At 41.1% G+C, this 15,592-nt stretch overlaps 1 protein-coding gene across 8 annotated transcripts in view; it reads right to left on the bottom strand.

The window, feature by feature from the left end:
• The window catches only part of FRMD4B (FERM domain containing 4B), a 308,178-nt gene that overhangs the window by 52,346 nt on the left and 240,240 nt on the right, over positions 1 to 15,592 (bottom strand). For 7 of the 8 annotated variants that reach the window (XM_070238641.1, XM_023620093.2, XM_070238640.1 and 4 more), the window contains 2 exons: positions 12,779 to 12,835; positions 11,969 to 11,991 (listed from right to left, as the gene is read on the bottom strand). In XM_070238641.1, the coding sequence (XP_070094742.1) occupies positions 11,969 to 11,991; positions 12,779 to 12,835 (80 nt within the window). Of the gene's footprint in view, positions 1 to 11,968; positions 11,992 to 12,778; positions 12,836 to 12,955; positions 13,048 to 15,592 lie in introns of those variants that run through there. The other variant, XM_070238642.1, reaches the window with a different exon arrangement.

The raw sequence follows: 15,592 nt of genomic DNA, 5'->3' as shown, positions 1-15,592 counted from the left end.
ACAGAATCCACAGTAACTGGTAGAAGTTCAGCCTTGAAACTTGCTCTTCCCACATCAGGACCAATCCACGGAATTTGAGTCAGACCCTCATCTCAGCACTTTAACCAAGATGCAAGAAATCTGCCTGTGTTCTGGGAGAAATAGTGTCCTCTCAGCTAGAATTCCTTTGTCATTAAATTTTTGTTTGCAGACTAACTTGTAACAGAGGACAAATTATGCCATCCGTCTGCATGCTCGATAGGGATCAACTGTCAAACTACTTTTTTTAAGTCTAAAGAATTTCTAATAATAATGAAAATGTGATGAGAGATTTTTCTAAACATTAGCCAGCTTGCTGAGGATTCTAATCCTGTCTACTCCGAACTTTCAACTCTTTTAGAAGAAATACAATCCATAAGAATGACTTAGTCTGGGAAGCAGGTTAACATGAAAATCTGTTAATATTTAAAATAAAAATATTTTACAAATTCATAGACACAGAAAGTAGAATGGTGATTGTCAGGAGCTGGGGGCAGGGGGAATGGGGAGTTGTTTGGTGGGCACAGAGTTCTATTCTTGTAAACTGAAGAGTTCTGGAGATTGGCTGCACAACAATGTGAATAAATTTACACTACTGAACTATATGCTTAAAAATGGTTAAGATGCTAAATTTTACATTATGTATATTTTACTACAATTTTTAAAAATTATCTCTCATACAAATCTAGAGTTAGAAGAAAGGGCACACAAAACAAATAATCAATACAGAGAGTGTTTTCCTATAAAAGAATGTAAAGTCAAAGAAATCTGTTCCTGTCCTGAGAAATATCCTACTAGACAAGTGAAAATTATTTATGGTCACCTGGAAGCCCCAAAGCTTTATCCCTTCTTCCTGCATGTGTGACTCAACGTTTCCTTCCTGATCACACAAAAACTGGATTAACCACATCAGCCATTTGAACACAGATAATAAGACTGAATATGTGTTATGTTGCCACTCAGTGTTTCTTGAACCAAACCGAAAGGCTCTGAATGTGTATCAGTGAGGGAATACAGACGTCATCCCCCAAAATGCCATCCCTTAGCTCAGGTAGACGCTGGTTGGTTTGATCTTTGAAGAGTAGAAGTTCATGTCATGTTACTTTCTATTCATACGGAATACCAAACATCCAAATATCGTAACCAGCCGCTATCTGAAAAGCCCAACCAGGCTGAGTTTCATTTTAGTACCAAGTAGCAGTAATGGGCGTCATGACCACATTCACTCCTAGAGAGGGAAACTGACAACCCAAATAAATCAAGAGAGTTATTTCCTGCACAGGATCCATCCTCACTGTGGTGTTAGCATCTGTTTAAGATGTATTAAGGTGGAACTTGGGGTTTTTTGTTTTTGTTTACTTGCATCAAGTATTTAAACTGTGAAACACAAAGTGTTTTGAAATGCAAAACACTTAAGCTGTGAAAAGCAAAGGCCTTGATTCCTAGCTTGATTCTGCCCCTAACTGCCTTAGTTTTCTGTGAAGAGGAGATGACACTCCTTTCCTCACAGGGTCATCTTAAAGTCTAAATGAGATAAAAGTCTGAAAAAGAGCTGTGTGAACTGCGAAGAACTATCAAAACAAACAAAAGTAATTTCTTCTATTCAAACACAGGCAAAACCTTTCTTTTTGAAAAGCAAAAGAGCAAAATAGCTTAACAGTTTGGAATACTTACTACATGCTAGGCATTGAACTAAGCACACATTGTGAGTTCCTGCACATAATCTGCACAACAATCCTCTTCCACAGGTAAGATTACCATCCCATTTTACAGATGGAAAAACTAAGACAGAGAGGTGATGACACTTGTGGAAGTCCATAAAGCTCCTCAAGGTTAACGTGGGATTGGAACCCAGCGTGACTCCAGGGTCTGAGCTAGTGCAGACAACATTACATTACCACCAGAAACAAGCCATGCAGAATCATCTGGCACGTGGGTCCAGGAGTTCCCCAGTGTCTAATTGCATTTGCATTATCAGCCCAGTCGAGTAGATACCATTAAACATCTTTGAGATTCACTTTTGAAGAATTATCTAGGGGAAAGGCAGAGTGGAAATTCAAAGGATGAGGGTTCACATCTAAGTTCCACTATATGTGGAACAGATACGTGACCTTGGCCACCAGGCCTCAGCCTCCACCTCTGCAGAGGGCAGATCTCAACAGCTACAATTTAAAGATAACATGACATAAAGACTCTTAGAGTACCTGGCACCTAGTAGATAATGGTAAGAGCAGCGTGCATAATGATGAAATGAGAGCATGAGCTCTGCTGTCAGTCAGGTGGCCTGGGTTCGAATCCCAGCTCCACATCTTATCAGCCGTGTGACTTGGGCAAATTACACAACTTCTCGGGGCCTCGGTTTCCTCATCTGTAAAATGAGGATAATAATACTACCTAGCTCATATAGTTAACACAAGGATGAAGGGACTGAATATTTAGGAAGCTTTTACAAATGAATATTCCAGGTGCCAGGCACTGTTCCAACCCCTTCATGTGCATTTTCTCTCTCGATGTTCACAACAGCCCTAGGAGGTAGAGATTATGTTACTCCTCACACCTCAGACCTGGGAGATCATGCATGTTGCAATCAGAAAAGAGATAAGCTAAGAGATACCCAGACATATATGCAAAACAGCTGGCTTGTAGCATTCTCTGTAGTTCCACCTTTCTCGATAGAGCACCTGTTTAGACCCCCACAAGAGAACCCCTTCTTTTAATAATGCATTCAACATGCAAGCCTCCTCAATGCCTTATGGTTTTCAACCGCCAGGACCAGCTACACAATTTGCCAGACCCAGTGAAAAATGAAAATGTGGAGCCCCTTGTTAAAAAATCATTAAGAATTTCAAGATGGTGACAGAAGAGCATCAAATCCAGCGTGGGGCCCTTCTGAGCAGAGGACCCTGTGTGACTGCACAGGTCACACACCCATGAAGTCTGCCCTGCTAACAGCTTTTTCCCTGGTAGGTTTCCACTGTCTTAATTGCTTCCTTTCTGCCTGGCCAGCCTCAGGCGCCTGTGCCCAGAACTGAATGAGCCTGTTCACAAAGGCACACAGGCCGCTGGGAGCCAAGAGGCTCTGGAAAGGCCTCCCACATGCTGTAGGGGGTCAGGGCTCCCTGCTCTGGGTGGCAGAGAAAGGCTTTAAGCCTTGGTTTGGGAGTTTCTGTTAGGCAAAGTGGGCAGTCTTCCACAAATCTTACATTCATTTTGAAAGAGGACACAGTGCGGGAGATCTGTAGGTCACCGTGCTAAGCTCTGAGTTTTTTAAAAACACAGAATAACATCTAAAAACATTCGGGCAGAAGCACTACATTTTCATTGTCGATAAGTGAAAACACACTAATATGCAAAGAAGAAGAAAAACTAAACATGTCTCTTCCCACCATCCTGAGACAACTGTCAGTCGCAACAACGATAATAGCTTTCTTCTGCCCCTACCACAAACCAGGTAGTGTGGAAAGCAAACAATACTGTATTGCATATTTGAAAGTTGCTAAAGGAGTAGATCTTAAATGTTCTCGTCACAAGAAAACAAAATTTGTAACTATATACGTGATTAATATCAACTAGACTTCTTGTGGTGATCATTTCACAATATATACAAATATCGAATCATTATGCTGTCCACCTGAGACTAATGTAATGTTATATGTCATTCATATCTCAATTAAAAAAAATAAGAACTATAATTATCCCTATTTAAAGATAAGGAAACTGAGGCTTCGGGATGTTCAGTAACTTAGCTAAGATTGTTCACCAATGAGAAGAGCAACCCAGAACCAAACTCAGCCTTGTCTAACTCGAGAACGCACTCCACTGTAGTCTCCAGGGTGGGGAGGTCTGCGGGTGTGCAGAAAGGAAATATTAGAACTTCCAATGATGTCTATGTGTGTCCATTCCTTTGAACGTGTTACTCTAGCTCATCCCTTTGGACGCATTATTCTTTTGTGAATATTTTAAAATGCACATGATTCTACATATGTATAATTATATAAATAAATAAATAAAAAGTATACAGATATTGAGACTGGGGCTGTATGAACAAAAAAATTCAGACGCCACTGCACTATGCTATAACTTATAGATCAGTTTTTATACATGTATCATGAGTTTGAATATATTGGTATACATGCTTTTTTAACAAAAATTAATAATATATATACTTCTGGTTTTTTCCACTTCATATATTGTAATCACCTTCGCATGTCAACAAACATTCACCTACAAAAATATTTTTAATGTAAGCAGTGGACTTTTTAAGTACTAATTTTGATGGGTAAGATCTGATCATTTAGAACAAGGATTTCATGTCAGTCCTACATTTCTACGCCCTCACCCCACCCCTACCCCAATAAATGGTGGAATTTAATCAAGTGTCTGGAAGTCAGGGACTTTTCTTACAAAATGCATCTCTCTTCCCCAAAGAATTGAAATCAGGGTTTCAGAGAGATATTTGCATACCCATGTTCATAGCAGCATTGTTCATAAGAGCCAAAAAGTGGAAATAACCCAAATGTCTATCCATGGATGAATGGATAAATGAAATGTGGTATATACATACAATGGAATATTATTCAGCCTTAAAATATAGGAAATAGTGACACATGGTACAACATAGATGAACCTTGAGGACACTACGCTAAGTGAAATAAGCCAGTCATAGAAGGACAAATACTGTATGACTTCAGTCATATGAGGTACCTAGAGTAGTCAGATTCATAGACACAAAGTAGAATGGCGGTTACTGGAGGTTGGGGGAGGAGGGGAGACGTGTCATTGTTTAGTGGGCACAGAGTTTCAGTTTTGCAAGATGAAAAGTTTTGGAGATGGATGGTGGTGATGGTTGCATAACAATGTGAACGTATTTGATACCACTCAATGTACACTTAAAAATGGCTAAGACGGTAAAAAACAACAAAAACGCATCCCATTCTAATAGATGAGACTTAGTGGAAAGTGGAAGCAAACTTCCAGGTATGAAATTTCCATTCTGTACAAGGCACCTTGCAAGACACTTTATCGCATTCAATCCTCACAACAAAACTCTTAAGGAAAAGGGACCTTAGGTTCAGATGGCTTGACGATGGCTCAAGGTCACACTACCATCAGATGAGGAGGGCTTTGCTCAAACTCATGCCTGCCTGTCTGGATCCAGAGCCTATGTCTTTCCCCAGTGTCTCTTATAAAGGATGCAGAAGGATTGTGGTTCAGTAACAAAAGGAAGACCGGAAATTCAGTCTGCCTCCATCACCAAGCCGTTGCTTGGTCCAGCACCTCCTACACTGTGGGTATTTAATTGACAAGAATGAACGCGGTTGAGCAACGAGAAAAAGGCAAAGTATTCAAGGATACTGATGACCAAGTGCTCATTTCCTGCCTTCTCACTCTTAAGCTATCTCCTCAAGTGGCTAATGTTAGACTTGGGGCCACTCCACTGATAACACCACTTACCACGGTAGAGTCCACTGCCTACTGTCTCTCACTGCCTTCCATCGGGACAGCAAGGATCCATGCAGGCCTCCTCACACAGGTGTAAGCTAAAACGGGAAATCTGAGCTAGTCAGGGAGACCTGGGGACTGTAGGTCTGCTCTTGTCTACCTGAACTGTCATGACCATGTCACTCCTCAGTTCATCAGCTGTAAAATGAGGGTTCAAACGCGCAATATTGAGCAGCCCCAACATTCTATGCATAGAGCAGATGAAAACGTGCCCATTGGATGGGATGGATGATTCTCTCCAAATTCAGGGCTCTTTAGAAAAAGCAAGTTCAGAACTTGATGAGTGTTTACCCTACCTAAGAGTTAATGGAATTAAAATTGAGGGGAGTAATAAATCTGGCAGGGAGTACGAAGAACAGACTTGCCCAAACTGCTTACCTTTCAAAGGCGTTTTAATACAGAGCTTTCAGCAAATAAATAAACCCACACTTAACAAAGCGAAGTCCTTGAAACACTGGTCTGGCAAGATGCTCACACATCAGGGACAAGTGTCCCTGCTTATGAGTCTTCTGGGAGATTCGCCATGCACACGAGCAGATTGGAAACTTCTCGAACAAGACCTGAACTTTGTTCAACTTTTAACCAGGTATTTCCCATACTTATTTGCCCGTGTTTCACTGTTTGTTATTATCTTGTTTGCTTATCCAACATAACATCTCTTAACATCTGGCCAAGCCATTGGGAAATATCATACCATAACATAGTAATATAAATATAATGCCACACAAAGTTTCTTAACCTCACTTGTAATGTGGGGATGACATTATACCAACCTCACAGGGTGGAGAGGACAATTAATGAGTTAATGTTTGTAAGACACGTAAAGCAGCTTAACACAGAACTATTTACAAATCACTAAAAATAAATAAAATATTAATGTACTGAACTGATTTACGAAAGAACTTGTTTGTACCCTTAAGTCAAACCTTAAAATAGAGTCATTTCACAGGGAGAAACAAAAGCTACTTCCCAACAGATTTTTCACAAAAGCATTTTGCTGATTCATGAAAGCCCTGGCCTGAAATAAGACAGAAATGTTCCATTTCTGTCAAGTCAGCCTTCTTTATTCTGCCAGCAAGGAAGGTAATGATTCTTACAAGTTGATGCTGGGATAGAAAAAAGGAGGCTCTTGACAGCCGTAAAGAACATGAGGCTTGGGGTCCTAATTCGGCCACTCTCTAGACAGTAAGCTACTTACTTGCTCCAAAGCTCAGTTTCTCTGTCTGTAAAATGGGGATACTGGGCCCGGCCTGGTGGCGCAGCGGTTAAGTGCGCATGTTCGCTTCGGTAGCCTGGGGTTCGCCGGTTCGGATCCCAGGTGCGGACATGGCACTGCTTGGCAAGCCATGCTGTGGTAGGCGTCCCACAGAGAAAGTAGAGAAAGATGGGCACGGATCTTAGTTCAGGGCCAGTCTTCCTCATCAAAAAGAGAAGGATTGGTGGCAGATGTTAGCTCAGGGCTAATCTTCCTCAAAAAAAAAAAAAAAGGGGGGGGATACTAATAGTGCTTATTGTCACAGGGTTGGTGTGACGGTAAACACATTAGTAATAATAACAATGCCATGGAATATTTATTGAGACAAAGAAACTGAGTTCCAGAGGGGTTAGTTACCCATGGTTATACAGCAAGTGGCTGGGCCTGGATTTGAACACAAGCAGCTAAATTCTAGAGCTCCTGTCTTCACTCCTGCCTCCCCATTGACGCCAGGAAGTGCTTGGTGCAGCCCCTGCCCTGGGAGCTGCTATTTTTATTATTGTCACTGATTTTAAGAGCCCTGGAAATGGAAAGATATTTTAGAGCTTTGAGTGCTCCAGAGGTGTAAGAACGAGGGGGAGAAGTTCTTCAAAGTCTTTGATTTTTTTCCCCTCCCTTCATTAACTACTCTCTGGCATCCAGAGAAGTTCCTTTCCCATGGGAAATAGCTGCATTTTGTGGCACAGCTGTAAATTGTAAATTATTCCTTCCCATTTGAAGCTAGGTGACAATACACGCTCATTCTGACCCAGCACTGAATTGTAAATTGTAGTCACTCACTTTTTCTTATAAGCACAAGTGCCCTCATCCCATAGTTACTTGGTAACTTCAACCTTTTAGGATCTTTAAAAACAAAAATGCTTTGCTGTTACAAACTCATTTGTGTCTGGCTCACTGATAATGCTTTGCCTCCTCCACGTGTCAGCTTTCAGGAATTCTGTGTGTTTGTGTTGTGTTACCCGAGTAGCTTGTTATCTTTGCAGCTTAAGGGCTGACTTGGAAATTTAGGCTGTCAACTATTTAAAGAAAATGGAAGTCCTCCCTCCACTATTTTAATTAACTTTCAGAGAGCAAGGTTTCCTACTGGTTATGATAATGCAAACTTAAAATACTCTTAAGGAAACATGGCAGGAAGCAAAATAAAAAGGGGAGGATTGTTGTTTTTATTTATTTTTTTATTTTTTAAATTATTTTATTTTTTCCTTTTTCTCCCCAAAGCCCCCTGGAACATAGTTGTATATTCTTAGTTGTGGGTCCTTCTAGTTGTGGCATGTGGGACGCCGCCTCAGCATGGCTTGATGAGCAGTGCCATGTCTGCACCCAGGATTCGAACCAGCGAAACACTGGGCCGCTGCAGTGGAGTGTGCAAACTTAACCACTGGGCCACCGGGCTGGCCCCAGGATTGTTGTTTTTAAAGGCAATCTAGAGAGAAGAGTTTGAACAAAGCCACAAAGGCAAAACAGTACAAAGTATGTGGAGAAAAGAGAAGAGAGGCATGACCAGATATTAAGGGATATGAACAGTAGGGTATGGGAGATTAAAATGTAAAATGCGGATTAAGTAGAGCCTTGAATGCCAGGTTAGGGTGTTGGAGGGTGGGTGTCTGTGCGATGAGAAACCGAAAGAGATTTTTGGAACTTAACAACAATGATCAAATCTATACCTTAGAAAGACAACTGGGAGTTACGTGCAGGTGGTAGCGTGCGACGGAATCAGAACAGATCTGGGAACTCTCTGGGTATGGGACATAGTCTCTTTGGGCCTAAATTTTCCATCTATTAATTTGTTAAATGGCGATGATAACAATAGCAGTGGGGATTGAATGAAATAAGGGATGGACTTTTTAAATAATGTCAGAGAAAGCACTCAAACAATATACACACATGCACTTCAACAGTCAGGTTGAGTGTAGGAGAAGGAGGGCTGAGAAAGCTAGGACTCTGAGAAAGAGAATGAAAGACGGGAGCTGTCTGACAGGTGGAGAAAAAGGGTGGGAAGGGAAAGGGGAAATCCTTAGAGATGATTAAGAGAGAACGGCGACGTCATTTAAGGGGCGACAATGGAAGAGGAGTTGGTCTGGGGGCTGGGATCCAGGTGAGCCCAGCATTGGAAATGCTAAATTTGAGACAGAGAGAGAGATTCACAAGGAGTGGGTGGACCAGAGCAGCGTTAAGAATTAGCCATTCAATCACTGTTTAAATTGAAAAACTACATCGCCCTGGTCTAGGAAGGATACTCGGGACATTTTTTGGTCTACATTTAAACCTCAGTGAGTAAACTCAGTGAAGTTCTAAAAGCCAAGAGCTGCAGCCACATGTAAACCAACAGAAAAGTGAAATTCCGAATTGCCACTAAGGCAGCTCTTGATAGAAAGCCAAATTCCTGGGAAGGAAGGCCCTGGCCCCTACATTTCTGCATCCTCAGGGCCCAGGCCGGTGCTGACACATTTTAGGCATTCAGGAGATGTTACTGAATAAAGCTAGGAATGTCGTGTAATTTTAATTTAGCAGTATCAAGAAAGGGTAAATTCCATTTTAGCCCTTTACCCTTTGCCTCCTTTAAGGAATTTTTCTTTGCTTGTTCCCACTTGAGAAACATCACTTAAGAAAATAATCACGTTAACCACAATCCAGACAACACAAAGATGTTCGTCACAGCATTATTTATATTAGCGAAAAATGGGACAGAATTCATATTTGAAACGACAGGGGAGTGCTGAATTATGTCCATCAATTTGATGGAATATGAAAGTGTCGACGCAGGCACTGTTCTAAGCAGTTTGTAAACATTAATTCATTTAATCCTCACAGCAATCCTATGGGGTGTATACTATTAATATAAGTTCCATTTTACAGATGAGGAAACTGAAGCTTGGAGAGTTTAAATAACTTGTTCAAGATTACATAGGTAATAAGGAGCAGACCTGGGATTCCACTGAGGCTATCTGGTTCTAGCGTCTCTGCTCTAACCACTGTACCACATTGCCTTATGGTATGTTACGGTGCCTGATTTTCTTAAATTAGTTTTATAACAAAATTTTGGAGGAAAAATATATCCTTCCATACAGGATAGGAGATGAGATAGGGAGGGGGCGGTAGCAATGAACCAAATTTCTACTTCATTGACACTGGCATTGACCCAATGACAAAAGTTCACAGTTCTTATTCTTTCTTTCACTCTCATCAGCAATAACTAATGCTTGTAAAACAACTTATAATTTACAAAATCCTTCTACATTATTTATCTCCTCAAAATCACCCTGCAAAGTCACTCTTTTCATTAATCTCAATTTACAGATGAGGAAACTGAGGCCAGAAAGGACAAATGCCTCACTCAGGGTCATGTTGCTAGTCCTATGCTCCTTCTACTACTCAGCATGGTTTAGGCAATTTCAAAACAGTGTCCTCCATTTCTGCAGCCTACTAATTACTCAGGAAACCACCAGGAACAAGTTGCAATTAAGTAAAAGGAGTGGTTTGGGCTTAGCCAGTCTAACTCACCAACCTTGAAGTCTTAGGCCTACAAGATCTGGCCTACCAAAGGATGGTCCCTTCTAAGCCGCCTTCTGCTCCAGGCAAGACATCTCCCCTAAGGAAGGTTTGTACAATCAACCTTTCTCTGCTATTCTTTCCTCTACCACGTTATTACAGCATCTTCAGACCCACTTTAGCCCCAAAAGTCTCTTCAGAGGTTGCCAAGAGACAAGACAGAATGACATAATGATGAGGGCAATACCGATACTATAATAATTAATAATAATAGCCCAAGTGTATGAGGAGCTTGCTACATGCCAGATACTACCCTGGGCAACGTTTACATACATTTATCTCACAACAGTCTTCTGGGGTAGGTGTCATTTTCCTGATGAGGAATGAGGCTCAGAGGGTGTCCATCACACGCTTGACCAGGAGAAAGTGGGGGAGGAAGGGTTAGCAGTCCACAGACCGCAGAGTGTGAGCTTTTGGCCCCGAATCCCTCATTTATAAATCAACTTCAGACTCACTCCCCTACATGACGGCATTCCTTGCATATCTGATCTTCCTAGGAAATACGGCTCCTCCAGGAAAGACAACAGCGGAGAACACAGCAGCCCTTGATGTTAACGATCTAGAAACTAATTCATCCTCCTTTTATCCTCTGGTATTTTCTTTTAATTAAAAAAAAAAAGGTGAGTATTGATTTTTATGATTCCTTCAAAGCATATTTCCTAATCTAAAAGAAAATTTTTTAAATAATAGAGTACAAAGCAGAGAATAGGAGAGTGTGGTAAGGGCATCACAGCGTGTTAAGTGGACTCCCCAGTCATTCTACTACATGGAACGGGCAGCGAGGGGAGTGCTTGCAGTTTGTGGAGAGAAGGATTACTCATGACTGGAAGTTTTCTAGCTTGGAAGGCATTATTTGGTTATCAGTCCGTTAAAGAACACACTATTCAAAGACTTGGCTGGGAGTGAGGACGAGGTGATCTGTAAATAATCTATGGGGAAAGTTTACCAGGAGTGGAACATTAACATGGTAGAGGTGAGGCTTTCAATGGGTCATTGGCCTGTGAGCTGTTTCTAATTGGAGGCCTTGCCTCCACCTTTAACTGTTTCTACTTCTCCGACTACAGCTATTGCACGAAAAGGACAGAAAGGAGCAGGTAAAGGGTGAATTCAAACAGAAACACTCTGATGAGGTGGCCAGTCCGGCAGTTAGAACCAGCCAGCAAGTGCTCGGTGGCAACAATACAACTGTTAGGTCAAGTGTATGAAGGGTGAGGCCCCTTCAGGGCAGCTGCAAAAAGAAAGCCCCCATTGATCCCTTAACTAAGCAGCTGATGGATTTAATCTTTGTGTGCTTACGGTATAACTCTTCAAACACAGGATTATTATAAGTTTAAAAAACAGCAGCACAGGCTACCAAAGCTTTTTATAGATTGCTTCATTTTGCTAACAGATGACAGAAAGTGGAACTTTGGAGGGCTTCTGATTACAATTCCCTGTCACTTTGGCTTGAAAAAATTGTAAGAAAGCCTCATTCCCCGATTCATTCACAAAAAGAATAGGTCTCTATTTGAAGACGGAAGAGACCTCGGTCTCTCGCCTTGGGCTTCACTTTCTTTTGATTTTGCCTCCATTGTTATTTAAAGTAGCATAAAAAAATTCGGCTAGGGTTATTTTGCATAGTGATATCAGAAAAGGAAACATTACCTGGTGTAGTCCCCTTTGGCTTCCTGAAATAAAAAACAAAAATAGATAATCAATTTGTATGTATGTTAATTAAGCTTAGGGAATTTTACTCTTGATGGTTTTCCCCAAAGTCCCTGAGTTTTGTTTTGCAGAATGTACACAAGGTACACTTTCCCTATGACCATGGAGAAGAACGTGGCACTGATGGGAAAACACTAGTATCTATGAAATAGTTTTGACTCTTAACAGAAGAGACAAATAGATCTGAACAAGCCCAGGCGATTATTGCTCCTTTTATGTTTCTAAGATCACGAGGATAACTGCTCTTCTATTCGAGTGGCACATTTTTAGTCTGGCTGCAGACCTCTTAAATCATGATACAGGTAAATCAGCGCATACTATTTGTTTTCTCTTTTTAAGTCAGCATGGAACACACTTGGTTTTTCAGCTGCTAGTAGAGGGCTCTTTAACTCAACCTCAAGAAAACATACACAAAAGTTACTAAATTTAAATGAAAATTACAGCTGTTGTAACAACTGCTGCCTCCCAAATTCAGTAACCCCGGAGCTCTTTTCCAGAAATATGGTCTTCACTTTTTTCCCTCAGCGCAGTCTAAATTTCATGTTCCTTTGAGACATATCCACATCACACTATAGCTCATGCAAACTACACTAAAACAGAAAACAGGGGCTCAGGTTTTTCACTGGCAAACCACCAGCCAGTTTAAAAATCCGTCAGCCACTGGCCCATGCAGAAGTTTCAAAGTTGCAGGCAGTTCACAGAAACCAACAAAAAAAAGGAGCGGGGCAGAGGCAGTGGGTGGATTCTTACCTGTAAAACCAGCGCCGCTAACTTGAAGGTGGTTTCACTGTCTACTTCGATCTGCCCCTGTTGGGAAAGGAAAGCATCACTGAGCACAGGCTGCCCTAGGTTGTAGCAAATGGCTGTGGAGCTGGGGAAGCTGTCACAGCTTGGCACCTCGAGTTTACGATCAAATGCAGAGCATACCATTGCAGGGGAAAGGGAGGGGGGCGTGGAGAGCCGCATCCTCCGTTAAGGGGAAGCCACATTGTGTGTGCGTGCGCGTGTGTGTGTGCGCGCGCCCTTTAATTAGCTGTGGGGAAGTTTCTTTAGAGAGCAGCATTCTGGAAGAAACACGAATAACTTTGAGGCTGAAAATTCAGACAACTTCTAAATTAATAATTTTTCTCTCTACAAGTTCACTTTTAAGCTCTGCAGATTTTCCTAGGCTAGTTGTTCAGTATTTTCCAGAGATATATTTTTTCTCTGTGTCATAGCATGGTTACTTCAGTAAACACACAATGCAAATATTATTAATAATATAAATTCACTTATGTGACTTCAATGACATATTATTGAATTAATATATGTACCATTATAGATGAAATGTGAAACCTTAAGAATCAGTTACAGCAAATGCTTAGAAGACTAAAATTCTGTTGCTTTATATTGAGGTTTGATAAACTCTAATTTACCATTTTCCCATTATTTTATTTTTTTCATCTTTCAAGATCCCAAAGCAAAACAGGAGTTCTGGGTTAACAGGGATCTTTTTCAGTGGCTTGGTTGGAATGTACAAATGTGTATGGAGCAGGTATTGCCTCTATCAATAATACTCACATATGCCTTCATTTATTTTGTTAAATGTGGTGATATATACAAGTACCATTACTACATTATGTGACAGATTACAGTATTGAGTGGTATAGAGGGATCTTTATTTAAAAATTTTTTTTTTGGTGATATGCTAGCTTATAAGCATAAGTACTGGCAAATATAATTCCAAATAACCTCCTCCTTGCGCAAATTCTGTATAATTTTTTTTTTTTTTTTTTAAAGATTTTATTTTTTCCTTTTTCTCCCCAAAGCCCCCCGGTACATAGTTGTGTATTCTTCGTTGTGGGTTCCTCTAGTTGTGGCATGTGGGACGCTGCCTCAGCGTGGTCTGACGAGCAGTGCCATGTCCGCGCCCAGGATTCGAACCGACGAAACACTGGGCCGCCTGCAGCGGAGCGCGCGAACTTAACCACTCGGCCACGGGGCCAGCCCCTCTGTATAATTAATACTTGAAAGTCCACAGTATTTAAAACATGGAACTCATGGGCCTGGAAATTGCCCCCCACCCTTTTTACCTGTTGAATCCGGGCTGGAGAATTTTCTAGTTATACCAAATGAATCAGTGGTAAGTAATTAAGTAGTTTTTCAGTAAATGCACACTAGGTAGGTTTACAGAAGCAGTTAGCTCCGTGAGGATTTCTGCAAGGATTATGCTTTTCTCTCAGGTTTCCACATGATTTGATTGGCGTTCTCAAAAAACACAAACTAATAGCAATAATTCTTTCAAAAGCCATAAAATAAAATAAACAAACCAAAACCCCAGAACATTACAATGTCAGTAGTGATAATTATCGGTGTTTCCCTTAATTACAAAATGAAAACAAATTAATTTCATCCTCCAACATCTAAGGATCCCCGCTGAAACCCGAGGCCCCAGATCTGCTTCAAAGTTTTTGGCTTCAAAAGCTGACAGGCCCAGAGCCTTGGAATTCAAAGCTCGCCTATAATCTCTAGAAACAGATTATAAAATCAAAGAGAAGCCAGGTTGATTGTAGGAATCAATCGCCCTCTGTCTTTCAGGCAAGAGACGGTGGTTTTCTAATCTGGTGAAAGACGATGATGCGGTTAATCCAACAGGTGAGGTGGGTGTTGATCAAGATTAAATTTTAGAAAGGTTAAATTCCTTACCTTCAAAGAAAAAGAAACTCATGCGGGGGGTGGGGGGGGGAAGCTCAGAGTGGGAATTCAAAAAACTTCTTTGAGTTTGAAATTAGGCCCAAACTCAGAGTTAAAGTCAAATTTGTCTGAAAATCTCAGAGAAGAGGAAAAGTGGATTATTTCGGATATTAAAGTAACTAAACCTGAATAAAATACATTGAAAGTTATTGCCAACACTTCTGACACGCCATGACCCCCTTTGCCTCATCAGAACATTAGATGAGTCATCAAACAATATTTTAGACACCAACTTTTCAATTTAGTAAATGGAAGTTCAGCAGATAAAAAGACCTCAAACAGATACTCTTAAGGATGCTGCCAAATAATTCTCTACCTTAGAAGAGTTATCAAATATTAAAACGGCTGAAATGAGGAGCTGAAGCATGAAAAGTACCAGGCTCAGACAGCTCCAGAAAATGGGGGAGGCAAAAATGCAATTCACCTGTGGACTTTTCACCTCCACGAGGGGCCCCAACACAATTCTGGTGGAGGAGGGTGATGGTGGGGCCTATCAAAATCTTGTTCCAGGGAGACAGGAGAATGCATGGTTTGGCAAAGCCTCACGTTCTTTTATACACCTCAGCCCCCACCTCACCTTCCTGTTAACCACTGTTCTGGAAATCCAAGGTAACATATTTTGAGTGTGAACGCTGACTGCCGAGGTTACTTGACTTGTCCATGGAGTTAGCCAAACAATGGATCAACCAAGAATAATACCATCTGCCTGGTTCTCAGCAATTATGTATGGTGAAATTTAATTGTCTTGTAAAGAACTCCAGAATTTCATGCCTGAAGTGTAAAAGTTCTTTAGAAACTGTAGGCTGCCCTAAGATGGAACATTTCTTTTAC

This window comes from Equus caballus, chromosome 16, assembly GCF_041296265.1.
Source record: "Equus caballus isolate H_3958 breed thoroughbred chromosome 16, TB-T2T, whole genome shotgun sequence".
Taxonomy (NCBI): Eukaryota; Metazoa; Chordata; class Mammalia; order Perissodactyla; family Equidae; genus Equus; species Equus caballus.
Note: the sequence above shows the minus strand (reverse complement) of the source record. Positions and strands in the feature narration are given on the sequence as shown.